The sequence below is a fragment of the Ranitomeya imitator genome, chromosome 2 (genome assembly GCF_032444005.1).
Source record: "Ranitomeya imitator isolate aRanImi1 chromosome 2, aRanImi1.pri, whole genome shotgun sequence".
Lineage (NCBI taxonomy): Eukaryota > Metazoa > Chordata > Amphibia > Anura > Dendrobatidae > Ranitomeya > Ranitomeya imitator.
The window spans coordinates 179,463,121-179,490,711 of NC_091283.1; the positions used below are offsets into that span (position 1 = coordinate 179,463,121).

The window sequence follows — 27,591 nt, forward strand, 5'->3', positions numbered from 1 at the left end:
TCACCTCCTCCTGTATGACTGATATCTCAATATACAGTTGATAACACAGGATCCACCATTCACAATAGGTGATGTCACAGCTCACCTCCTCCTCCTGTACAATGACTGATAACACCTCGATATACAGTAGATAACACAGGGTCCACCATTCACAATAGGTGATGTCACAGCTCACCTCCTCCCCTCCTGTACAATGACTGATAACACCTCTATATACAGTAGATAACACAGGATCCACCATTCACAATAGTTGATGTCACAGCTCACCTCCTCCTGTACAATGACTAATAACAACTCTATATACAGTGGATAACACAGGATCCACCACTCACAATAGGTGAAGTCACAGCTCACCTCCTCCCCTCCTGTACAATGACTGATGATACCTCTATATACAGTAGATAACACAGGATCCACCATTCACAATAGGTGATTTCACAGCTCACCTCCTCCTCCTGTACAATGACTGATAACACATCTATATACAGTAGATAACACAGGATCCACCACTCACAATAGGTGAAATCACAGCTCACCTCCTCCCCTCCTGTACAATGACTGATGATACCTCTATATACAGTAGATAACACAGGATCCACCATTCACAATAGGTGATGTCACAGCTCACCTCCTCCTCCTGTACAATGACTGATAACACATCTATATACAGTAGATAACACAGGATCCACCACTCACAATAGGTGAAGTCACAGCTCACCTCCTCCCCTCCTGTACAATGACTGATGATACCTCTATATACAGTAGATAACACAGGATCCACCATTCACAATAGGCGATGTCACAGCTCGCCTCCTCCTCATGTACAATGACTGATAACACCTCCATATACAGTAGATAACACAGGATCCAGCATTCACAATAGTTGATGTCACAGCTCACCTCCTCCTGTACAATGACTAATAACAACTCTATATACAGTGGATAACACAGGATCCACCACTCACAATAGGTGAAGTCACAGCTCACCTCCTCCCCTCCTGTACAATGACTGATGATACCTCTATATACAGTAGATAACACAGGATCCACCATTCACAATAGGTGATTTCACAGCTCACCTCCTCCTCCTGTACAATGACTGATAACACATCTATATACAGTAGATAACACAGGATCCACCACTCACAATAGGTGAAGTCACAGCTCCCCTCCTCCCCTCCTGTACAATGACTGATAACACGTCTATATACAGTAGATAACACCGGATCCACCATTCACAATAGGCGATGTCACAGCTCACCTCCTCCTCATGTACAATGACTGATAACACCTCCATATACAGTAGATAACACAGGATCCAGCATTCACAATAGTTGATGTCACAGCTCACCTCCTCCTGTACAATGACTAATAACAACTCTATATACAGTGGATAACACAGGATCCACCACTCACAATAGGTGAAGTCACAGCTCACCTCCTCCCCTCCTGTACAATGACTGATGATACCTCTATATACAGTAGATAACACAGGATCCACCATTCACAATAGGTGATTTCACAGCTCACCTCCTCCTCCTGTACAATGACTGATAACACATCTATATACAGTAGATAACACAGGATCCACCACTCACAATAGGTGAAGTCACAGCTCACCTCCTCCCCTCCTGTACAATGACTGATGATACCTCTATATACAGTAGATAACACAGGATCCACCATTCACAATAGGTGATTTCACAGCTCACCTCCTCCTCCTGTACAATGACTGATAACACATCTATATACAGTAGATAACACAGGATCCACCATTCACAATAGGCGATGTCACAGCTCACCTCCTCCTCCTGTACAATGACTGATAACACCTCTATATACAGTAGATAACACAGGATTCAACATTCACAATAGGTGATGTCACAGCTCACCTCCTCCCCCTCCTGTACAATGACTGAAAACACCTGTATATACAGTAGATAACACAAGATTCACTATTCACAACAGGTGATGTCACAGGTCACCTCCTCCTCCTGTACAATGACTGATAACACCTCTATATACAGTTGATAACACAGGATCCACCATTCACAATAGGTGATATCACAGCTCACCTCCTCCTCCTGTACAATGACAGATAACACCTCTATATACAGTAGATAACACAGGATCCACCATTCACAGTATGTGGTGTCACAGCTCACCTCCTCCTCCTGTACAATGACTGATAACACCTCTATATACAGTAGATAACACAGGATCCACCATTCACAGTAGATGATATCACACAGAATATTTTGGAATGCTCCTGTTTTGGAGGGGTTTTTCTTTTCCTGAAGTGGTGTTAGAAAACTTTATTTTCCTAGAGTGTTTTTTTGCAGCCTTTTGATTTATATTTGAGCAGATTTAATCAGGATCTGATAGAACCTATCAGGAGCCCTTTAGACCATTCCCAATATTAGAGGGAGCTGAAGAGACAGCTGTACTGTACATAGAGCTTCTCCTTCTCCCCTCCTTTCTATTACTCCTCCTGTTTCCTTTCCTACTGAGTCTCATTTACTCTGCAGTCCAGGAGAAGTGCTCCTTGCAGCAACCAAGATGGAAAACAAGGTATTCCTGATGTTTGTCTTTTACAGCACCCTCCTCATCATGAAAATGTACCTCCTGGCTATCATCACAGGGCAGATCCGGCTGCGGAAAAAAGTAAGTCCCAATATCCTCATACTTTTGCAAACTCAGCAAATTTGAGGCAAGAAGGTTGCAAAAAGTTAAACTCCCCCCCCTCCAGCCTGTATGATGTCTGTTAAACCCTGGGGGCTCACCTTGAATAGCAGAAGTGCATGTTTCTGGATGAGCAGAATGTGATGTAACAGAGACCGTATTGGGGCAAATGAATAAGCGTCTTCACGTTCTACCGGCGAGTAAATGGTTAATGGTTTTGGTATCAGTGACAGGCAATTGTTAACACCAAAGTGTAAAAGGGAAAGATGGTGGTGATTGATGGGAATGTGTTTTAGGGAAAAGAAGTCTGGAACTTAAGAGTTAACTCTTTAGTGGCTATGTGCATTTAAAGGGGTTGTCAAGGATTCTAAAAATAGGATTTGCCTATTTTTAAGAAGGCGCTAGTCTTGTCTATGGACGATATTGCAGCTTCTACACATTTAAAGGGGTTGTTTACTACTTCAATATTGATTACCTATTCTTAGAAGAGGTGATCAATAACATATCAGTTGGGGTCCGACACCAAAGTAACTCCAATGACAACCCATATGTAAACAGTGTATGGAGCAGAACAGCATGGCTCCATGTAGTGGCCACTCCTGGGTGCTGCAGATCAGCTCCTATTCACTTCATTAGAAGCCGAGCTGCGGTACCTGGGAATGGCCCTTACAGTGCAGGGAGCTGTGATGATCCAGTTCTGTATACTGGTTACATCCAGATGATTGGTGGGGGGTGCGGACCCCAAACGATCAGATATTAATGACCTTAAGTAGTGGACAAGAATGGCACCGAGCTGTAATATCAGACTTGGCCGATAAACAAGAATGGACTTGCCTGAGAGAAGAATGCCCCAACAATAAACTGATCACATCCTACCCCGGGGTCCTTTCGCAATCGCCAGTAATTTGCAGAGAAACCTGGCAACAAGGGCAAAATTCTAATGCAGCGCCTCCGCAGGAGAAATAAAGCATTACATGGTACCTACTGAAATCAGTCTATAGAAATGCCCAATCCTCTGGAGAGCAAGAGGACATCAAATAGGTCATCAAATACCAATGCCTGGACAACCCCTTTAAGGTTATGCCCACATGGACAAATCTGCCATCTTTTCTGTATCTGAAAAGTAAGGAGAGACTTGGTTTTTTTAATGCAAATTTAGTTCTCAGGGGCAAATCTCTTGCAGCCGCCCTTTAAATAAACAGAACAATGTCATGTCAAGAAGACTGATGAATGATATCGATGTCGGATCACACTTCAGGCAGCAGGACAGATACAACGGATACACCTGCTCAATGACCTTAGATAATCCCTCACAAACAGGAATATCCAGACTGTAATGGGTTTTTGACTATTGTTTTTTGAGAAATACATGTTTACACCACTTGTGCCTCATCTAATTATCCCGTCAGTCCAATGATACCCGATAGTGAAGACTATCTAGGCCCCAGAGCTGCTATTGTCCATGCGCTAAAGATGATGAATATCCAGATGGGTTCATAGGATGTCAACTCTTTCGGTGCCTTGTACATCCCCCTCAATGGCTCTTTGATGTGCGAAGGTGGTAGCATTAATATCTAATCCCTGCCTTCCACGCCCAGGGTACACAGCGTGGAGAGAAAGGTCAGGTTACACGATCACCTGCTGAAGACAAGCTCTGGAGGCTTGTAGTACTGAGAGTCAGGGCGTAGGGCTATGTGGATGGAGAATTGGGTCAGCCTCTGGTAAGAAGAAACCTCCCACATGTCACCAGGCCTATATACAGTGGGGAAAAAAAGTATTTAGTCAGCTACCAATTGTGCAATTTCTTCCACTTAAAAAGATGAGTGAGGCCTGTAATTGACATTATAGGTAGACCACAACTATGAGAGTCAAAATGAGAAAACAAATCCAGAAAATCACCTTGTCTGATTTGGTAAGATTTATTTTGTAACCTATGGTGGAAAATAAGTTTTGGTCATTAACAAAAGTTAATCTCAATATTTTGTTATATATGCTTTGTTGGCAATAACAGAGGTCAAACGTTTTCTGTAAGTCTTCACAAGGTTGGCACACACTGTTGGAGGTATGTCGACCCATTCCTCCAAGCAGATCTCCTCTAGAGCAGTGATGTTTTGGGCCTGTCTCTGGGCAACACGGACTTTCAACTCCCTCCAAAGGTTTTCTATGGGGTTGAGATCTGGAGACTCGCTAGGCAACTCAAGGACTTTCATATGCTTCTTACGAAACCACTGCTTCGTTGCCCTGTCGGTGTGCTTGGGATCATTCTCATGCTGAAAGACGCATCCATGTTTCATCTTCAATGCCCTTGCTGGTGGAAGGAGGTTTGCATTCAAAATCTCACCATGCATGGCCCCATTCATTCTTTCATGTACATTGCTCAGTCATCCTGGTCCCTTTGCAGAGAAACAGCCCCAAAGCATGATGTTGCCACCCCCATGCTTCACAGTAGGTATGATGTTCTTTGGATGCAACTCAGAGTTCTGTCTCCTCCAAACACGACGAGTTTTGTTTCTACCAAACAGTTCTACTTTGGTTTATTCAAACCATATGACATTCTCCCAATACTCTTCTGGATAATCCAAATGCTCTTTAGCAAACTTCACATGGGCCCGAACATGTATTGGCTTAGGCAGGGGGACACATCTGGATCTTGCGTGGAGCCCCAGATCGATGGAGATTATCAGTGGTCTTGTATGTATTCCATTTTCTTATTATTGCTCCCACAGTTGAGTTCATCACACCAAGCTGCTTGCCCATTACAGATTCTGTCTTCCCAGCCTGGTGCAGGGCTACAATTTTGTTTCTGGTGTCCCTCGACAGCTCTTTGGTCTTCACCATAGTGGAATTTGGAGTGTGACTGTTTGAGATTGTGGACAGGTGTTTTATTATACTGATAACAAGTTTAAACAGGTGCCATTACTACAGGTAATGAGTGGAGGACAGAGGAGTCTCTTAAAGAAGTTACAGGTCTGTGAGAGCCAGAAATCTTGCATGTTTTTAGGTGACCAAATACTTATTTTCCACCATAATTTGAAAAATAAATCTTGCCAAATCAGACAAGGTGATTGTCTGCATTTGTTTTCTCCATTTTGATTCTCATAGTTGTGGTCTACCTATGCTGTCAATTACAGGCTTCTCTCCTTTTAAGTGGGAGAACTTGCACAATAGGTAGATGACTAAACACTTTTTTCCCCACTGTGTGTATGTATATACATATATATATATATATATATATATATATATATATATATACACATAGTGCAGACTGCAGACTTTATGGCCGTCATATACAAAAGATAGCTGTTAGGATCCCTTCCATCACCTCCTTGCACGGGAATGCTTACTTAGCCGAGTGCTGCTATGGTCTCTGAGAGCCGCTGCCAGATTCCTCTGTCAGTGGCCTATTTCCCCTGTCACAGGGATCAGCCATTGAAATTACAGCAGCCAGATCCTTCTCTTCTCTAACATCCCCCCAGATCGGCAAATTAGGCAAGTCTCTAGTGCAGACCAAGTATGCGGCTATGAGACTTAACCATCGTTGTGGCTATTTCATTGCTCTCCACTAGTGATGAGCGAGTGTACTCGTTGCTCGGGTTTTCTTGAGCACGCTCGGGTGGTCTCTGAGTATTTGTTAGTGCTCGGAGATTTTGTTTTTGTCAACGCAGCTGCATGATTTATGGCTGCTAGACAGCGTGAATAAATGTGGGGATTCCCTAGCAACCAGGCAACCCCCACATGTACTCAGGCTGGCTAGCAGCCGTACATCATGCAGCTGCTACGACAAAAAATAAAGCACTAATAAATACTCGGAGACCATCCGAGCAACTAGTATACTCGCTCATCACTACTCTCCACTACATGATAAAGCCCTGGCCAACCAGCTGTGCAGGGAACTGCAAGTGGCCATATGCACTTGGATAGAGTTGTGTTGCAGTTCCCCTGCACAGGGGGTTGTCAGTGTATCATAATGTGAAGGGCTTTTCCATCATGACCCAGGATGGAACAGAGAATTAACATTATGAGTGTTCTAGAACAATCTTTCTCCCATGTTGCTACAGGTACTGTAGAAAAACTCATAATATTCCCAGCTTCCACCATTCTGTTTATCAATCCAAACTGCTGGGTGATCTCACACTACTTCTAGTCTACCAGTAGGGGGAGCTGATTGCATATGGACTTTTACAGCTGTATTGAAATCACTGAGAGAAGTATAAATCTGTATACAGTGAGCTCCCTCTAGTGGTGGCCTTCAGAAGTTGCTATTTTAAGTGTCCCAGCAAGCAGATGATGCAGTTCAGTTACCCTCCATCCACCAGGGGCACTATAGCATTTTCATGCTCTATACCTATGGCAAGTAAGCCACCAAATAGAAAGGTTTGGCCTTAAAGCTTCTAGTTTGTTGGAATAACAAGTGGTTCAATGCTACTCTATAAAGTGCATGATAAAACAGGCCGTGTAATATTACCCGGAGAGAACGCTGATTATGAATTTTGTGTGGCTGCGATGATGTGAGAGAAAACAGATGTGCAGGGAGGACTGGATTTTCTTCTACCCACGACACTTATAAAAATAAAAACCGCCTTCAAGCAATCTCCGGGGCTGCACCATCTTAGAATCTAAATAATACTGTGTTTTTTATGTATTGTGTAACATTGGGAAGGTCACGCAGGAAAGCGCTGTGTGGGAGACTGCCGAGAGGGCATGAAGAGAGCTTATGTTATAGAAATGCCATGTACGACATTGTACTGGTAACCGAAATTAAAGTGCAACTTCAGCCACCATCGATATGGCCAGCGAAGGTACAGTAGACATCCAAAAGATAATGACAAAAAGGCTTCTTACAAATAAGGTTGGATAAATACAATTTTTAAGCTTTTAATTTCACTCCCATCATGCCTCAGGGCGGAACACAGATTTGATATTGTCTTCATCCTGGGAGGGGCTGACGTCTGTACTCATTGTCTCCCTCTGCTGGCTAATATATGAACTGTCAAAAGAAGTGACCAATTCATTGAGAATGCTGATTTCTGCTTGAAAAGCGAATGCTATTTTTCAAGACTGCATGCAGAGAAAGTAGCTTTATGAGTTTGCGGATACGCTAAAGCTGGCCATGGACATTAGATGGCTGTCAGCTGGACAACTGTTTGGCCGATAGCTATTTCTCCTGACTTCCCCCATACATAGGAACATTTGTCTGAACATTCCTGTGTTTCCTATGACAGACCTCTGGCAGCGGCATACCTCCGTGATGAATGAAAGGACCAGTCATTGAGATTCCAACTGCCTGATCCTTCTCACCCCAGAAATCGGCTGTCGAAGAGAGTCGTGAGACCCCCCCATACAGTCATTAGACTTCGGATGACTTTATCTCACTATTCAAGCCTGGACTCCGCAAAGCTCCATCTCTTGGTCTTAAAGCCTTGTTCTTGGGATTGCTTGGGGTCTGACTGCTTGTTATCAACAACCCATATGGGACAATTTTGAGAAAACCCCTTTAAATATGGATGCAATATGTCTAGATATGTAATGCTTCATCTATCTAGCCTCCACACTGCTATAATAAGGCTGCTTGCCTTATTATAACTAAACTTAGCGCTTTGCTTCCCCTACAGCGCTGCCACTGTCTACATGACTAACTGCAAATTACAGACATAAATTAGGTTCAATAATTGATGGTGACAAATGGTGCACGGTACATGTCAAAGCTGAGTTACTTTTTAACGACAAGTAAATCTTTACACAAGTCTCTCTTGCAAGAAAAAAGTCTAGGCATTTTTCCCCCCAGATTTTAGATCCTATTGAACAGTGCATATTGATTTAAATGGTGTGAACACTTTTGAAACTTGCTGTTTCAGGGCATCTAAAACGGAAAAAAATTCATGGCAAATAGTCTCAGCTGTAAAAATCCTACCGTTTTGTGTATACAGCCCTTATGCAGACCTCTGTGCCTCCATGATCACAGACCGGATGCTGCAGTCAACACAATTGAAAATTTTCTTTATTAGATGCATTGGATAAAAAAAACTCTGAAAAATTGGATCCAGGAGATGGGTAATAATTGCCAGATTGGCATTTTGACTTTGAGACCCCCCTCCATCATTTGCCAGAATGGGGGTCCTGAGAGCCCTCAGTTATGGGAGTGAAAACACGCTTGCTCAACTATTACCCCATTACAAACTCAATGAAACTCTTGGAAATAGACAAGCCTTTAGCTCAATGGAGCCTCAGCCTGCATGTGCTACTATGGATCTCTTCCAACGGGTCACCGGACCCCCGTTCTGACAAGTAGTGGTGGTTCCAGAGGTCATAGTTATCATCTATTCTAAGAAAGTGAGATTTTAATCTAAAATTCCCCTATAATGGGTTGTGTCTGGCATTGCATACATTTGAATAATGCAGAGCTGCTATACCAGATATAGCCTGAGACCAAGAGTGGCGCTGTTTCTGACAAATGAGAGGGCGGACAGGCCTTATTCTTCTAATCTGAGGCCACTTGGGACCTGCTATAACTAACACTGTTATATTTTGCTGCCCTTCTATAACAGGCTTTTGCCAACCCTGAAGATGCCATGAGACATGGCGGTGTTGAGTTTTATCGTGAAGACTCTGATGTGGAACGTTATAGAAGGTATGTGTCCTATAGAATAAGGCATTTTCTCATTGATTCCTCATGATTTTTACTATTTGCCAGGATTGGCATATCAGGAAAAGTGCTGGGGCCCACTACGAAGCGTTGGAAAAATAAAAGACTCCAAAATGGTAATGGTAGAAATTACCATCTCGTCCTGCAAAAAAAAAAAACAAGCTCTCAGAAGTTATTAATATGTGGACCACTCTGTCTGGGGAAGAAAAAAAAACACTGGACATGTTTTATCCATGAAAAATGGACAGCTGAATGAGTCCTAAAGTGGGAAAAATCTATTTTAATTACCGCATATGTGGCTGGTTAAGAAGCGTCTTTGGTTTCTTTGGGCAGAGCTCCACACCTGTCCTTTTGTTAAATCCAGGGCATCAACACCTCAATTTGCAATATTTTTGCACAACTCTGCAGTTGCACAAAAGTATCGCCATCTTTGGCATTTACACACCAGTCCCGACCAACTATGCTAATATGGGTGGGATGGAGGGTGGTCCCTCCTGTCAAATTATATGGGATATGGGTGGGATGGAGAGTGGTCACCCATGTCAAATTATATGGCTGGGATGGAGAGTGGTCACCCATGTCAAATTATATGGGTGGGATTGAGTGTGGTCTTGCCTGTCAAATTATATGGGTGGGATGGAGTGTGGTCCCCCATGTCAAAGTATATGGGTGGGATGGAGTGTGGTCCCCCATGTCAAATTAATCATCACTTATGCCACAAATGTACACCAGTCCCTGCCTGCGTTCATTTTTGGTGATGACGGAAGCAGCACCACTTAATGAATCAGGTCAGTGCACTTCACCGTAGCACTTCGCCAGTCTTAATGAATCGCCCCCATAGAGTTCATAATCATGTTAATCACATCACAGAAAGACAGCGTCCATACTTTCCAATGCCTGGTCACAATACTAATATTGTGCAAGATGTCGCCATAATTATGTTGACTTGGTGATTATACATTGCTGTCAAGCAGAGCTGCAGTTTAAAGCATGGGAAAGGATAAAACAGCAGACTGACCACCAAACAGATAGTTGAGGACACTTCTGTGGAGCAAATGAGTATATCAAGATCATTCTAATGACCCCTCACTGACTATGTACTCCAAAGTCAGGATCGTTTAAAGAGTTGTCCAGGACTTTCTAATATTGATGACCTATCCTAAGAACAGGACATCAGCATACAGTGGGGCAAAAAAGTATTTAGTCAGTCAGCAATAGTGCAAGTTCCAGCACTTTAAAAGATGAGAGGCGTCTGTAATTTACATCATAGGTAGACCTCAACTATGGGAGACAAACTGAGAAAAAAAATCCAGAAAATCACATTGTCTGTTTTTTTATCATTTTTTTTGCATATTATGGTGGAAAATAAGTATTTGGTCAGAAACAAACAATCCAGATTTCTGGCTCTCACAGACCTGTAACTTCTTCTTTAAGAGTCTCCTCTTTCCTCCACTCATTACCTGTAGTAATGGCACCTGTTTAAACTTGTTATCAGTATAAAAAGACACCTGTGCACACCCTCAAACAGTCTGACTCCAAACTCCACTATGGTGAAGACCAAAGAGCTGTCAAAGGACACCAGAAACAAAATTGTAGCCCTGCACCAGGCTGGGAAGACTGAATCTGCAATAGCCAACCAGCTTGGAGTGAAGAAATCAACAGTGGGAGCAATAATTAGAAAATGGAAGACATACAAGACCACTGATAATCTCCCTCAATCTGGGGCTCCACGCAAAATCCCACCCCGTGGGGTCAGAATGATCACAAGAACGGTGAGCAAAAATCCCAGAACCACGCGGGGGGACCTAGTGAATGAACTGCAGAGAGCTGGGACCAATGTAACAAGGCCTACCATAAGTAACACACTACGCCACCATGGACTCAGATCCTGCAGTGCCAGACGTGTCCCACTGCTTAAGCCAGTACATGTCCGGGCCCGTCTGAAGTTTGCTAGAGAGCATTTGGATGATCCAGAGGAGTTTTGGGAGAATGTCCTATGGTCTGATGAAACCAAACTGGAACTGTTTGGTAGAAACACAACTTGTCGTGTTTGGAGGAAAAAGAATACTGAGTTGCATCCATCAAACACCATACCTACTGTAAAGCATGGTGGTGGAAACATCATGCTTTGGGGCTGTTTCTCTGCAAAGGGGCCAGGAAGACTGATCCGGGTACATGAAAGAATGAATGGGGCCATGTATCGTGAGATTTTGAGTGCAAACCTCCTTCCATCAGCAAGGGCATTGAAGATGAAACGTGGCTGGGTCTTTCAACATGACAATGATCCAAAGCACACCGCCAGGGCAATGAAGAAGTGGCTTCGTCAGAAGCATTTCAAGGTCCTGGAGTGGCCTAGCCAGTCTCCAGATCTCAACCCTATAGAAAACCTTTGGAGGGAGTTGAAAGTCCGTGTTGCCAAGCGAAAAGCCAAAAACATCACTGCTCTAGAGGAGATCTGCATGGAGGAATGGGCCAACATACCAACAACAGTGTGTGGCAACCTTGTGAAGACTTACAGAAAACGTTTGACCTCTGTCATTGCCAACAAAGGATATATTACAAAGTATTGAGATGAAATTTTGTTTCTTACCAAATACTTATTTTCCACCATAATATGCAAATAAATTGTTAAAAAAACAGACAATGTGATTTTCTGGATTTTTTTTTCTCAGTTTGTCTCCCATAGTTGAGGTCTACCTATGATGTAAATTACAGACGCCTCTCATCTTTTTAAGTGGTGGAACTTGCACTATTGCTGACTGACTAAATACTTTTTTGCCCCACTGTATATTGGTGGGGTCCGGCACTCTGTGCCCACACCGATCTGATATTGATGACCTGAGAGCAGTACCTTACCCTTTGTAGTGGCCATTTTCAGGTACTGCACCTCAGATCAAATTCAGGTCAATAGGCGTTGAACTTCAGTACCTGAAGCGGCCACTAGACCAAAGCGGGGGTACAATTATAGTGGGTGGGATGTGCTGCCAGCGACATGCAGCAGTCTCTATGGGGACAGAACTATCATGTTCACGTTGCATCAGTCTGTATAAAAATCTGACAACTACCATCTTGGATTACCTCGTTGAAAAATGTTGGTCTTCTGATTTTGGGTCCTTCTAGACTCCAAGTTCCTTCACACACTCAAAATTGTAATAGTTGGGAGCCCTGTTGAATATTTTGCATTGGGGCCCACAATCTTCAAGTTAAGCCTCTTTACACTAGTCTAAAGGTACCGTCACATTTAGCGACGCTGCAGCGATCTAGACAACGATCCCGATCGCTGCAGCGTTGCTGTGTGGTCGCTGGAGAGCTGTCACACAGATAGCTCTCCAGCGACCAACTATGCGAAGTCCCCTGGTAACCAGGGTAAACATCGGGTTACTAACCGCAGGGCCGCGCTTAGTAACCCGATGTTTACCCTGGTTACCAGTGCTGATGTAAAAAAAAAAAAACACTACATACTTACATTCCGGTGTCTGTCCCCCGGCGTTCTGCTTTCCTGCACTGACTGTGAGCGCCGGCTGGTCGTAAAGCAGAGCGGTGACGTCACCGCTGTAATCTGCTTTACGGCTGGCCGGCGCTGACAGTGCAGGGAAGCAGAACGCCGAGGGACGCGACAGACACTGGAATGTAAGTATGAAGTGTTTTTTGTTTTTTTTTTACATTTACACTGGTAACCAGGGTAAACATCGGGTTACTAAGCGCGGCCCTGCGCTTAGTAACCCGATGTTTACCCTGATTACCAGTGAAGACATCGCTGAATCGGCGTCACACACGCCGATTCAGCAATGTCTGCGGGAGATCCAGCGCCAAAATAAAGTTCTGGACTTTCTGCTCCGACCAACGATGTCACAGCAGGATCCAGATCGCTGCTGCGTGTCAAACACAACGATATCGCTATCCAGGACACTGCAACGTCACGGATCGCTAGCGATATCGTTCAGTGTGAAGGTACCTTAACTCTAATGGATTTATTTGAGCAGAGATCTGTCAGTAACCTAAGCTGATTGATGATCCAGCAAAGTTGATTTGAGTCCCTTTTACACGGACTGATGCAATTGTAAAAATGATCGTTCATTCTCCATATAGTTTGAATATTATCAGCAGCACATGTGCTGCCAACAACTAAGATTTGTAGGGTTTTGTAAAAGAACTACCGTAATTTGCGTCAAACAGGTACTACCAATTTTATCACTTTTGATCTTTACTTTCTGGGTCCATGAATACAATGCTGATTTTGCAGTGGTGACTGACACATGGGCGGCATGGGTCATGGGTCTGTGTAAAGCTGGAGACTACTTATGGTTGTAGTCCAGCAACTAATAGCTGCAGTTTTTTTAGTTACCACGTACCTGGCTTTCTATCCTATTTTTTTTTTTAGATGTCGCTTTGATTTCAGTAATCCATTTCTTTTCATCCTTTGACCTCTCCCAATCACAATGTGGCCTCCCTCAGAAATAAAGGATCTTAGTACTTCATTATGTGCAGAAACCTGATATCCACCATGTCTGGGAAGAATTAGTTTTTGGCCGGCATGAAATGTTATTACGCAAAGCCAACAGTCACAGCATGAAGCAATCCAAAGTGAAATGTTATTTTTTCACAAGCTTTAATCCATTCTCACATGTCACTTGTTTGGTTATGTATCTCGCTGATGCTAGCACTGACTAATGTCACTGACTGGCGCCATAGCTGTATGGTGGCATAACCATCTCATCAGGGCAAAAACAGGCCTTTTAGACATAACGATGTCATAAGCTATAACGAGCCATGTGAATGACAGCCAGATCTGACTCTTCCCGGATGAGTACCATTGGGAGTATGACTGTTACATTTTTATTTTTCCAGTTCTTTATTTCTCTGGAAGATAAGTGGCTCCAGATAGTTATAGTGGCTGCTTATCTCTATATTACTGCTGAAGAATGGATTCAGTGGTATGGTAAAAAAAAAAACGGGGTTCAAGGGTTGCAGTAGTGTTAACAGGTACGCGGATGCAAGAGTGCAGATAGTGAGGAGACAGTAGTACTCAAACCAACAACTATTTATTCGAGTAACACAATAAAAGTGCGCCCTCAGCATAATATCTGGAAATAACGCAAACTTTGAAAATGAAACAAGTTATGTTACAAGAAGAATACTGTACAGATGAACAGGATAGTGACCCAGTGCTATTTACACACTATCATTCTATTATTACCATTAAATAACTGCTATCGTTAGTGAGGTCTTAGTCCTAAATACTCCAACCTAAAGGGTGTCTCTGTCACTACTGGACCATTGTCACTCTCTAGGCAACACAAAACGTCACACAGGTCCTATCAGCGGTCGACGATACTACCATAAGTCCCAGGTTGGTGAGTTCAGTGCACTCGTCACACTGGCCGCCTTCATTCCCTGAATCATGGCCTCGGTGAACACTTGTACTGTATGTCTACACTGGAAGCGCCAGCCACATGAACATCCCTCCGCTGCAGCCTGGTTGTCTCTCTCTGCCCTGGATCTGATTCTCTCTACTTCTTTACTCAGATCTGGTGTCTCTCTTCTTCTTTACTCAGATCTGGTGTCTCTCGGCTCCTTTACTCGGATCTGGTCTCTCTGCTTCTTTACTCGGATCTGGTCTCTCAGCTCTTTTACTCGGATCTTGTCTCTCGGCTCCTTTACTCGGATCTGGTCTCTCGGATCATTTACTCGGATCTGGTCTCTCTGCTTCTTTACTCAGATCTGGTCTCTCGACTCTTTTACTCAGATCTTGTCTTTCGGCTCCTTTACTCAGATCTGGTCTCTCGGCTCCTTTACTCAGATTTGGTCTCTTGGCTTCTTTACTCAGATTTGGTCTCTCGGCTCCTTTACTCGGATCTTGTCGTTCAGCTCCTTTACTCGGATCTTGTCTTTCGGCTCCTTTACTCGGATCTGATCTCTCAGCTCCTTTACTCGGATCTGGTCTCTCGGCTCCTTTACTCGGATCTGGTCTCTCGGCTCCTTTACCTGGATCTGGTCTCTCGGCTCCTTTACTCAGATTTGGTCTCTCGGCTCCTTTACTCGGATCTTGTCGTTCAGCTCCTTTACTCTGATCTTGTCTTTCGGCTCCTTTACTCGGATCTGATCTCTCAGCTCCTTTACTCGGATCTGGTCTCTCGGCTCCTTTACTCGGATCTGGTCTCTCGGCTCCTTTACTCAGATTTGGTCTCTCGGCTCCTTTACTCGGATCTTGTCTTTCGGCTCCTTTACTCGGATCTGATCTCTCAGCTCCTTTACTCGGATCTGGTCTCTCGGCTCCTTTACTCAGATTTGGTCTCTTGGCTTCTTTACTCGGATCTGGTCTCTCGGCTCCTTTACTCGGATCTTGTCGTTCAGCTCCTTTACTCTGATCTTGTCTTTCGGCTCCTTTACTCGGATCTGATCTCTCAGCTCCTTTACTCGGATCTGGTCTCTCGGCTCCTTTACTCGGATCTGGTCTCTCGGCTCATTTACTCAGATTTGGTCTCTCGGCTCCTTTACTCGGATCTTGTCGTTCGGCTCCTTTACTCTGATCTTGTCTTTCGGCTCCTTTACTCGGATCTGATCTCTCAGCTCCTTTACTCGGATCTGGTCTCTCGGCTCCTTTACTCAGATTTGGTCTCTTGGCTTCTTTACTCGGATCTGGTCTCTCGGCTCCTTTACTCGGATCTTGTCGTTCAGCTCCTTTACTCGGATCTTGTCTTTCGGCTCCTTTACTTCGATCTGGTCTCTCGGCTCCTTTACTCGGATCTGGTCTCTCGGCTCCTTTACTCAGATCTTGTCTCTTGGATCCTTTACTCGGATCTTGTCTCTCGGCTCCTTTGCTCGGATCTGGTCTCTCGGCTCCTTTACTCTGATCTTGTCTTTCGGCTCCTTTACTCGGATCTGATCTCTCAGCTCCTTTACTCGGATCTGGTCTCTCGGCTCCTTTACTCGGATCTGGTCTCTCGGCTCCTTTACTCAGATTTGGTCTCTCGGCTCCTTTACTCGGATCTTGTCGTTCGGCTCCTTTACTCTGATCTTGTCTTTCGGCTCCTTTACTCGGATCTGATCTCTCAGCTCCTTTACTCGGATCTGGTCTCTCGGCTCCTTTACTCAGATTTGGTCTCTTGGCTTCTTTACTCGGATCTGGTCTCTCGGCTCCTTTACTCGGATCTTGTCGTTCAGCTCCTTTACTCTGATCTTGTCTTTCGGCTCCTTTACTCGGATCTGATCTCTCAGCTCCTTTACTCGGATCTGGTCTCTCGGCTCCTTTACTCGGATCTGGTCTCTCGGCTCCTTTACTCAGATTTGGTCTCTCGGCTCCTTTACTCGGATCTTGTCGTTCGGCTCCTTTACTCTGATCTTGTCTTTCGGCTCCTTTACTCGGATCTGATCTCTCAGCTCCTTTACTCGGATCTGGTCTCTCGGCTCCTTTACTCAGATTTGGTCTCTTGGCTTCTTTACTCGGATCTGGTCTCTCGGCTCCTTTACTCGGATCTTGTCGTTCAGCTCCTTTACTCGGATCTTGTCTTTCGGCTCCTTTACTTCGATCTGGTCTCTCGGCTCCTTTACTCGGATCTGGTCTCTCGGCTCCTTTACTCAGATCTTGTCTCTTGGATCCTTTACTCGGATCTTGTCTCTCGGCTCCTTTGCTCGGATCTGGTCTCTCGGCTCCTTTACTCAGATCTGGTCTCTTGGCTCCTTTACTCAGATCTTGTCTCTCGGATCCTTTACTCGGATCTTGTCTCTCAGCTCCTTTACTCGGATCTGGTCTCTCGGCTCTTTTATTCGGATCTGGTCTCTCGGCTCCCTTACTCGGATCTACTCTCTCGTAATGGTGGCTACAAGCTATCTTGCTATACCGCATGTCCATCCTGCTACAGGTCTGGGAGTCAATTCCTCCCCTTCACTGCCCTCCTGGGCCTTTTATAATTACTATCTGTGCCCCAGCTATCACCTGACCTAATGTCTCCTCCAACCTCTTCCCCAAGGGAACATGCACTTCACTCGAGTTCCTACTAATGCAATTATTTCTGTGTCCACTTTCTCTATTGTCTTTGGCTAGTAGACGGTGGTGTTCATTTGCAACCAATTTGTTATGCATTAACTGTGTAAATCTTCTCCCTTGTCTATCTCCTTACAGTAACACCTGTGCCCTGGAGCCTAGAGATGTTCAAAACGGTCCTTTGGCACAAATTAGAATACCTGTTATACTTAGAGCCCTTGATGGAGATTTTGCATTGGTATCTGGTAGTGTATTCACTTGAATGGTGATAGAGTGCCTGGGTCGCCTGCAAGGGCCGTGGGTACTCAGTATCGGGTCCTGTACTTAAAGAGGATGTATCGATGGCTGCGACCTGGTCCATGGCCCTGGGTGCCCAATTAAAGGGGAATGGTCTTTTAAGGGGTATTGTGAATAAAGTCTATTGTTCGTGACGCCACCTGTGGTTCTGGGTCAGTAGGGACCGACGCCGCTTAAAGGGGTCCTCTCGGGTGATGGTACGGCGGCTGGATGGTGACGCTTCCCACAGGTTAAGTGGGGTCCCCAGGGCTCCCAAGGTGTGTGACAAGAATGTTGTATGCCGACGAATAAGTGGAGGGCACAAGTTGTAAAGTATTTACTTGGTTTACTGATGGTAGTAGTGCATCTCAGTCCAGAGTACCAGGTACAGGTGTAGCTGTGGTCCGGGCGGCTTGGAGGCAATAGAGGATCCCTTTCCCAGTTGAGGTCCGTGAGCCTTTCCTCCTTGCGCTGTTGTATGAGGTCCCTGCTGCCTGAAGCTTACTGGCAAAGTCCTCTTTCCCCTGTCCTAGAACAGGTACCTGCATGACAGGCAGCTTGAGCCGTTTTATAGGGACTCTATCATGCCCCGGGCTCTTCAGGTGCTGCTGCATCTCAGATGTGGTGTGGGCCAATCACATAAAGATCTTAGCCCTCCGGTTCTGCTAAGTGTCCTAGAGTCCCACTAAAGCCTCAGGCTCCCGATGCCCGGTTGCTGTACTCTGGCTCTGAGGGTGCCCGGTCACAATTCCCCTCTGAGCCCTTTTCCACTCCTGTGCTCCTTTCCTCTGTAGCTCCACCACATACAACCCTTCAGGTTATCTCTCTTTCCAGAGGCTGCAGCTCCCATGTGGCTGCCAGGCCTCTCTGTCTGTTCCAGACGTCCTTCCTCTATCTCTCCCTCCTGGAGACTAACTAGCTCCTCCTCCAGGCAAGGATACATAAAGTCTAAGGAAGCTCCCCCTTCTGGCCTGGATTTGGAATGTGTTGCATGTGGGTGCCTTACCTGATAAAGAGAACTCCATTGCCTCCACGGATGATATCGCCCTTCCCGAAAGGAAGGCAACGTCACTGTAATAACTGGTTACCTGGGGTGTTACATGCCTGTTGACAAAAGTGGCGCTGTTTTGTGAGAAAAAAAAATGATTCTTTCTTCTAATCTAACTCTGTTACATTCTCAGAAGCTTCTTTACTTGAAAAACCCATTTCTTCTAACAGAGGGCAATATGTCTAGAAATGGGTGTCTAATGCACTATAGCCAAAACATATATTCACTATATAAACAAAAGTATTGGGACATGCTGAATTCCAGCTCAGTCCAGTAATAGGAGCCACCGGTGTAAAAAGTCCGTTCCTGACAATTCTTCCCTACCAAATTTTCCCCCATCACTTGTGAGTGCTATTATTGTTAAGTGGAAGGAAGCGCAGCAACTCAGCCATGACGTAGAGTCCACGTTACAGAACGGGATCACCGAGTGCTGAGAAGCAGAGGGCAGAAAAGTCACCACTGTTCTGCTGGCTCCATAACTGCAGAGTCCAGACCTCCTCTAGTATTAACATGAGCACAAACACTGCTCCCTCGCCGGGAGCTTCATGGCTGATCAGTTGCATGCAGCCTTACATCACCAAGCACAATGCCGAGCATCGGATGGAGTGGTGTAATGCCGCCACCACTGGGCTCTGGAGGAGACTTGCTCTGTGCAGTGACGAATCACACTTCTCTATCTGGGTTATGGTGGAAGAGTCTGGGTTTGCTGAATTCCAGGAAAACATTAACCCCTGCCTGCTTTGCACCCACTTGTCACGGCCACTCCTTCCGCTCATTCTTACCCGCTGCGGCACGCTCCTCCTGCAGGCACGCGTCCTCTCCTTCATTCTTCTCCGCTCCCTGGTTCTCGTCGGGTGCGCGTGTGCACCGCCCACTCCAGCACTTCCTCTTTCTGATTTACAGGCGCTGTGTATCTCCTCTCTGTGACCCTGGAGGACCGTGACCCGAAGTTCTCCAGCACTCCATGTATATAAGGCGATTCCTTCCTCTGCTCCTTGCCTGTCTGTCATTTGTGCTTCTGTGGCTCAGGTCCACCTTTGTCTTTGCACTGCCTGTTTTGAGTCTCCACTCTGTCCAGCCAGTTCAGCTTCTCTGTCTCTCCCAGGCTTCCTTGTCTCCTCGTCCAGTCCAGTCCTCCCAGTGTCCTCTCCGTACTCTGTTAGTCTGGTGTCTCTGTCCTGTCCTGATTCCTTTGTGTCTTCCCCTTCGCAGTGCTCCTTTGGTCTCGCCTGTACCCAGCTCTTACCTAACTGTACTTCATCTTACCCAGCTCTGTCCGTCCTACATCTAGCTTCTCTGTTTTGTACCTCCTACTACCTGTCTCCGGGTTCCAGCTTCTGCGGCAATAGTCTCCCTTGGGTCTGCCCCTAACGCTCCCTGTATAGGGTGTGGTTTACTTGGTCAGCTCACCCTTGGGAGGTTCATTGTCATGGATCTGTGGGTCCACCCCAGGTATTCCAATAGGACTGCACTCGGATGACATCTGAGTGCAGTCTGATTCTCACACCACTGTACAGATGGCAGAGAAGGATAACGCTACGGGCTTGATATCAGGGGTTGGCCTTGGCACCTTAGTCCCAGTGAAAGGAAATCTTCAGCACAAGATATTGTGGAAAATTGTAGCTTCCAGCTTTGTGTGATCTGTTTTGGGAAGACCCTTTTCTGGTTTCTATGACTTGTTCCCAGTGCACAAGGACCATACAGACATAGAGGGGGAGTTTGATGTGGAAGAACATGACCAGCCGCAGAGGCCGGACCTCAGCCCCATTGAACACCTTTGGGATGAACTACATAGATATTGATGTTTGATAGAAAGACCTGGTGTAAGGAAGTGGAGTGACTCATACAACAGGAATATACTGTGAAGCATTTGTGAATGGATACTGCCATCTAGTAATCAAAGACCATAGAGGTGGGAATCAAAAAGGACATGGAAACTGAAAAGAGGACTGTTTCGGCAAAATGAAGAAGCTAGATGCACAGAGGGACATGTGATTTGCTGTGATGCAGCAAGAAAATACAAAAGCCACAGGGGTCTGGGCAGGATCTCGGTCATCACCCGGACTTGTCACATGTGGAGCAAGGCCTGTACTAGCTTACAGCCAAACCCTAAAGGTACCTTCACACTAAACGACGCTGCAGCGATCCAGACAACGATCCGGATCGCTGCAGCGTCGCTGTTTGGTCGCTGGAGAGCTGTCACACAGACCGCTCTCCAGCGACCAACGATGCCGGTAACCAGGGTAAACATCGGGTTACTAAGTGCAGGGCGGCGCTTAGTATCCCGATGTTTACCTTGGTTACCATCCTAAAAGTAAAAAAAACAAACGCTACATACTTACCTACCGCTGTCTGTCCTCGGTGCTCTGCTTCTCTGCTCTGGCTGTGAGCGCCGGGCAGCCGGAAAGCAGAGCGGTGACACACGCCGATTCAGCGATGTCAGCGGGAGAGCCAGCGACCAAAGAAAGGTCTGGCCCTCTAGCCCCGACCAACGACATCACAGCAGGATTCTGATCGCTGCTGCGTGTCAAACTAAACGATATCGCTAGCGAGGACGCTGCAACGTCACGGATTGCTAGCGATATCGTTTAGTGTGAAGGTACCTTAAGGGAGTTTGGTTGGAAACGCATAGCTATCATCAGTAGTGGATGAGCCGAGGGGAGTAGAGCCTTCCTGGAGAGTAAGGAATACTGGTTGCCAAGGTTAAAGGGACTGAACCTACATCACGTGAGTGGGGGGCCTGGTTAAACAAACGGGATCTCGATCATGTGAGCAGGGGGCCTGGTTAAACAAACGGGACCTTGATCATGTGAGCATGGGCCTGGTTAAACAAATGGGAACTCAATCGTGTGAGTGGGGGCCTGGTTAAACAAATGGGACCTCGATCCTGTGAGCAGGGGGCTTGGTTAAACAAACGGGCCTCGACCGTGTGAGCGTGGGCCTGGTTAAACAAACGGGACCTTGATCGTGTGAGCGGGGGGCTTGGTTAAACAAACAGGACCTCGATCGTGTGAGCGGGGGGCCTGGTTAAACAAATGGGACCTCGATCGTGTGAGTGGGGGCCTGGTTAAACAAATGGGACCTCGATCATGTGAGCGGGGGGCTTGGTTAAACAAACAGGACCTCGGACAAGTGAGCGGAGGGCCTGGTTAAACAAACGGGACCTCGATCATGTGAGCGGGGGCCTGGTTAATGGGACTGAAACTCGATCGAGTAAGCGGAGAGGAACAGTCTCTTTGGAATTGAAGACAATGGGAACAGGTTGAAAACAAGAGGAACAAGAGGAACTCTCTACAGACTACAGTGTGGGTCTTGTGGCCCAGCAGGAGTACGTAGTGTGGCTCCTGTTTCGGCCACTATCAGAAGCTATAGCGGCCAGGAGAAGGCCTCTATGGATTCAGCTCGGACTCTGATGGTTGGCAGTTCAGTGTACCCTTAATATTATTGTTCAGTGTATAATACTAAAGTTTGCAAATTAGTTTAGGTTCCATATGCCATTTGTGAATTTTGACAGACAGTATTAGGGAAAGTTATGGATATCTGATCGATAACTAGACTATTGGTGTCAGATTTCTTAGTGCGGTAGTGCTGGATTTATTATTTTATAGGGCACTGTCTAGGGCAACAGGCGCAGAATTGGGGACAAATGGTAATCACTAGGGCAAGAGAGACAGCAGGAACTGTGCTGTATTGGTTTTCATTGTCACCAATTTATGAATTGCCATCTTATTGATATTGATATATGCCTTCCCACAGACACTGTCTAGAATTGTGTACAAAGCCTCCCCAGAAGAGCGGGAGATGTTATAGCTGCAGAGGGGCAAACTCCATATTAACGGTTATGATTAGGTCAACAGCATTTTTGGTGCCAAAGATATTTCATCGAATTTAGGGTAACTTTGGGGTGCTGATTCTGAATATGTCATCAGTTTTGCCAGATTGGCTCAAGTTTTTGAGATTTTTGGTATCTTATTTATAGCACTTGTTGGTAAATGCGACGCATCATCTCATTAATTTCTTTGGATTAGTACTTGAACTGAGCAGTTCTCAATATAGTTTTGTGTTAATTAGTGTTCTAAAAGTTTGTTCATAGCTTGATTTTTGCACTAACTTTATGTTGTTGTCTGTTTTCCAGTGAAAAGCATGAACTCATCAAGAAGAAGTTGTCTTAACGATCCAGACTCATTCTGTTACATTTGTGGTGAATACACACTGCCAAAACATAGAAGAAACATAACAGACTTCGTAAAAAAAAAGTGTATTTTGCCTATTTTGGGGTTATGCTTGGGGACCAAGACAAGTTTTGGGCACCACACATAGTGTGCAAAGCATGTATCGAATTATTACGAAAATGGAGCAAAGGACAAAGAAAAAGCTTCAAATTTGGTGTTCCAATGGTGTGGAGAGAGCAAAAAAATCATCATGATGACTGTTATTTCTGTGCAGTGCAAGTGCAAGGATTCAATAAGCATAAGAAACGAAAATGGGAGTATCCTAACATGGAATCTGCAAGAAGGCCTGTCCCTCATTGTGAAGATGTGCCTGTACCTGTGTTTACCATGTTACCTGACCTTCCCCCACCTGATGATGATGAAGTGTGTATTGGCAGTGTGTATTCACCACAAATGTAACAGAATGAGTCTGGATCGTTAAGACAACTTCTTCTTGATGAGTTCATGCTTTTCACTGGAAAACAGACAACAACATAAAGTTAGTGCAAAAATCAAGCTATGAACAAACTTTTAGAACACTAATTAACACAAAACTATATTGAGAACTGCTCAGTTCAAGTACTAATCCAAAGAAATTAATGAGATGATGCGTCGCATTTACCAACAAGTGCTATAAATAAGATACCAAAAATCTCAAAAACTTGAGCCAATCTGGCAAAACTGATAGCATATTCAGAATCAGCACCCCAAAAATACCCCAAATTCATTAAAATATTTTGGACACCAGAAAAAAAATGTTTTTTTGTTGACCTGTGTAATGAGAGGTCAGAAAAGCTCCTGTAGGTGTAATGTGAAGGGGGCACATACTTTTGTGCATAGAGTGTCATTCTTACTGTTGGTTCATAAACAAGAAGAGATATTTTTGGCATTCCAGGTGCCACACTTTATATGGCTATGCAATGCCGTATTTGGTGTGGTGCTGGACTGCAGTAATGTCCCACAACCATGCTTCCTGTAGCTTGGCACTTGTTGGCAGCAGTGGTAGAATATCTCAGGCTTGGCACCTTGTCCACACTGACTAAGTGCATAGCGAGTACAATAAAATATTCCGCCTGCTTCTGTCCCGGCCGTATAAGGATGTATTAATTGGAGGATGGATGGCAGATGTTATGTTGTTGCCGGAGTCTCTCATCTACTAGTCGTCCTCCTCTGCTCCAACCATCGCTGCCCCGGCCAACTCTGACCACACGATTACTATTTCCTCTGTAATGAAAGCAAATTTCTGTCATAAACAGCCCAACTATCTTCACACTTAAATAAAACAGAAGTCGTACGAAGCGTCGGTGTGAGTCACTTACTTTTGCACAAGACATGGGACATTCACTAAAGGGTACATTAGTAATAGGGGATATAAAGTTCAGCCTTGACCTAAACAGCTATATATCAAAACGGTATGTAGACTTTTGCAACAGTTTCCATTCTCCAATACATCTAAAAGTAGAAATGAAGTGAGTTAGTAATTAGTTTTGACTTTATAAAAAAAAAAAAAAAAGATTTTTTTTCTGTATACAGCTCCCATGCAGATTGGTGCCTCCATGGTTACAGACTAGAAACAAACCCCTTGAATTAAGATTTTTACTGTAATCCCTTTGTCCACTATATTTGCAAATTTGCAGACCGTAAAAGAAGGGCTGCCCATACATGAAGCAATTTAGCCTATGATGACCCCGATTTTTAAAAAATTATGTTAAAAGTGTCCCCTGACAATAGGCTGTTTACTGCTAAAGGCCTTGTTGATCTGCTTTTTTGTGTGTATAAATACCGCTGTTATCCTGAATCCGGCACTGTTTTTCTTTTGTTCCTGCTCCTCTCTTTTTCTGAGATATGACCCCATCTTCCCTGTATATAAAATTATTATTATTATTATTTATTATTACAGCACCATTTATTCCATGGCACTTTACATGTGAGGAGGGGTATACATAATAAAAACAAGTACAAAAATCTTGAACAACTGTCACAACTGGTACAGGAGGAGAGAGGACCCTGCCCACGAGGGCTCACAATCTACAAGGAATGGGTGAGAATACAGTAGGCGAGGGTAGAGCTGGTCGTGCAGTGGTTTGGTCGATCGGTGGTTACTGCAGGTTGTAGGCTTGTCGGAAGAGGTAGGTCTTCAGGTTCTTTTTGAAGGTTTCGATGGTAGGTGAGAGTCTGATATGTTGGGGTAGAGGGTTCCAGAGTAGGGGTGATGCACGGGAGAAATCTTGTATGCGATTGTGGGAAGAGAATATAAGAGGGGAGTAGAGAAGGAGATCTTGTGAGGATCGGAGGTTGCGTGCAGGAAAGTACCGGACGACAAGGTCACGGATGTATGGAGGAGACAGGTTGTGGATGGCTTTGTATGTCATGGTTAGGGTTTTGTACTGGAGTCTCTGGGTAATGGGGAGCCAGTGAAGGGATTGACAGAGGGGAGAGGCCGGGGAATAGCGGAGGGACAGGTGGATTAGTCAGGCAGCTGAGTTTAGAATAGATTGGAGGGGTGCGAGAGTGTTTGAGGGGAAGCCACAGAGCAGGAAGTTACAGTAGTCGAGGCGGGAGATAATGAGGGCATGGACTAGGGTTTTCGCAGATTCTTGGTTTAGGAATGTACGGATCCGTGTAATATTTTTGAGTTGAAGGCGGCAGGAAGTGGAAAGGGCTTGGATATGTGGTTTGAAGGAGAGATCAGTGTCAAGGATTACCCCGAGACAGCGAGCTTGTGGGACTGGGGAGAGTGGGCAGCCATTTACTGTAATGGATAGGTTCGTTGGGGGGTGGTGTGAGATGGGGGAAAGATGATGAATTCTGTTTTGTCCATGTTAAGTTTTAGAAATCTAGCGGAGAAGAAGGATGAAATAGTGGATAGACACTAAGGTATTCTGGTTAGTAGGGTGGTGATATATGGTCCAGAGATGTAGATCTGTATGTCGTCAGCATAGAGATGATACTGAAAACCGTGAGATTCTATTAGCTGTCCCAGGCCAAAAGTGTAAATGGAGAAGAGCAGGGCCCTAGAAATGAACCTTGTGGGACTCCGACAGATAGGGGGTGTCACGATATGGTATGAAATATCATAAGTAGTTCTCTTGCTAGCCTGAGTGGGCTAAGCCCCCCCTTCTTGGAGTAACAGTTTGTAGCTGCAAATTCCTGGCTGTTATTTCTGTGCAGTGCAAGTGCAAGGATTCAATAAGCATAAGAAACGAAAATGGGAGTATCCTAACATGGAATCTGCAAGAAGGCCTGTCCCTCATTGTGAAGATGTGCCTGTACCTGTGTTTACCATGTTACCTGACCTTCCCCCACCTGATGATGATGAAGTGTGTATTGGCAGTGTGTATTCACCACAAATGTAACAGAATGAGTCTGGATCGTTAAGACAACTTCTTCTTGATGAGTTCATGCTTTTCACTGGAAAACAGACAACAACATAAAGTTAGTGCAAAAATCAAGCTATGAACAAACTTTTAGAACACTAATTAACACAAAACTATATTGAGAACTGCTCAGTTCAAGTACTAATCCAAAGAAATTAATGAGATGATGCGTCGCATTTACCAACAAGTGCTATAAATAAGATACCAAAAATCTCAAAAACTTGAGCCAATCTGGCAAAACTGATAGCATATTCAGAATCAGCACCCCAAAAATACCCCAAATTCATTAAAATATTTTGGACACCAGAAAAAAAATGTTTTTTTGTTGACCTGTGTAATGAGAGGTCAGAAAAGCTCCTGTAGGTGTAATGTGAAGGGGGCACATACTTTTGTGCATAGAGTGTCATTCTTACTGTTGGTTCATAAACAAGAAGAGATATTTTTGGCATTCCAGGTGCCACACTTTATATGGCTATGCAATGCCGTATTTGGTGTGGTGCTGGACTGCAGTAATGTCCCACAACCATGCTTCCTGTAGCTTGGCACTTGTTGGCAGCAGTGGTAGAATATCTCAGGCTTGGCACCTTGTCCACACTGACTAAGTGCATAGCGAGTACAATAAAATATTCCGCCTGCTTCTGTCCCGGCCGTATAAGGATGTATTAATTGGAGGATGGATGGCAGATGTTATGTTGTTGCCGGAGTCTCTCATCTACTAGTCGTCCTCCTCTGCTCCAACCATCGCTGCCCCGGCCAACTCTGACCACACGATTACTATTTCCTCTGTAATGAAAGCAAATTTCTGTCATAAACAGCCCAACTATCTTCACACTTAAATAAAACAGAAGTCGTACGAAGCGTCGGTGTGAGTCACTTACTTTTGCACAAGACATGGGACATTCACTAAAGGGTACATTAGTAATAGGGGATATAAAGTTCAGCCTTGACCTAAACAGCTATATATCAAAACGGTATGTAGACTTTTGCAACAGTTTCCATTCTCCAATACATCTAAAAGTAGAAATGAAGTGAGTTAGTAATTAGTTTTGACTTTATAAAAAAAAAAAAAAAAGATTTTTTTTCTGTATACAGCTCCCATGCAGATTGGTGCCTCCATGGTTACAGACTAGAAACAAACCCCTTGAATTAAGATTTTTACTGTAATCCCTTTGTCCACTATATTTGCAAATTTGCAGACCGTAAAAGAAGGGCTGCCCATACATGAAGCAATTTAGCCTATGATGACCCCGATTTTTAAAAAATTATGTTAAAAGTGTCCCCTGACAATAGGCTGTTTACTGCTAAAGGCCTTGTTGATCTGCTTTTTTGTGTGTATAAATACCGCTGTTATCCTGAATCCGGCACTGTTT

At 44.7% G+C, this 27,591-nt stretch overlaps 1 protein-coding gene and 1 long non-coding RNA gene across 2 annotated transcripts in view; one reads left to right on the forward strand and one right to left on the reverse strand.

Moving 5' to 3' along the window:
- Positions 1-19,483, reverse strand: part of LOC138662476 (uncharacterized) — a 33,242-nt gene extending 13,759 nt beyond the window's left edge. Inside the window, exon 1 of the long non-coding RNA XR_011318033.1 lies at positions 19,416-19,483. This is a non-coding gene — a long non-coding RNA (uncharacterized lncRNA). The remainder of the gene's footprint in view (positions 1-19,415) is intronic.
- The window catches only part of PTGES (prostaglandin E synthase), a 74,415-nt gene continuing 49,311 nt past the window's right edge, over positions 2,488-27,591 (forward strand). Inside the window, exons 1-2 of the mRNA XM_069748163.1 lie at positions 2,488-2,664; positions 9,228-9,310. Of these exons, the coding sequence (XP_069604264.1) occupies positions 2,560-2,664; positions 9,228-9,310 (188 nt within the window). The 5' untranslated portion in view covers positions 2,488-2,559. The remainder of the gene's footprint in view (positions 2,665-9,227; positions 9,311-27,591) is intronic.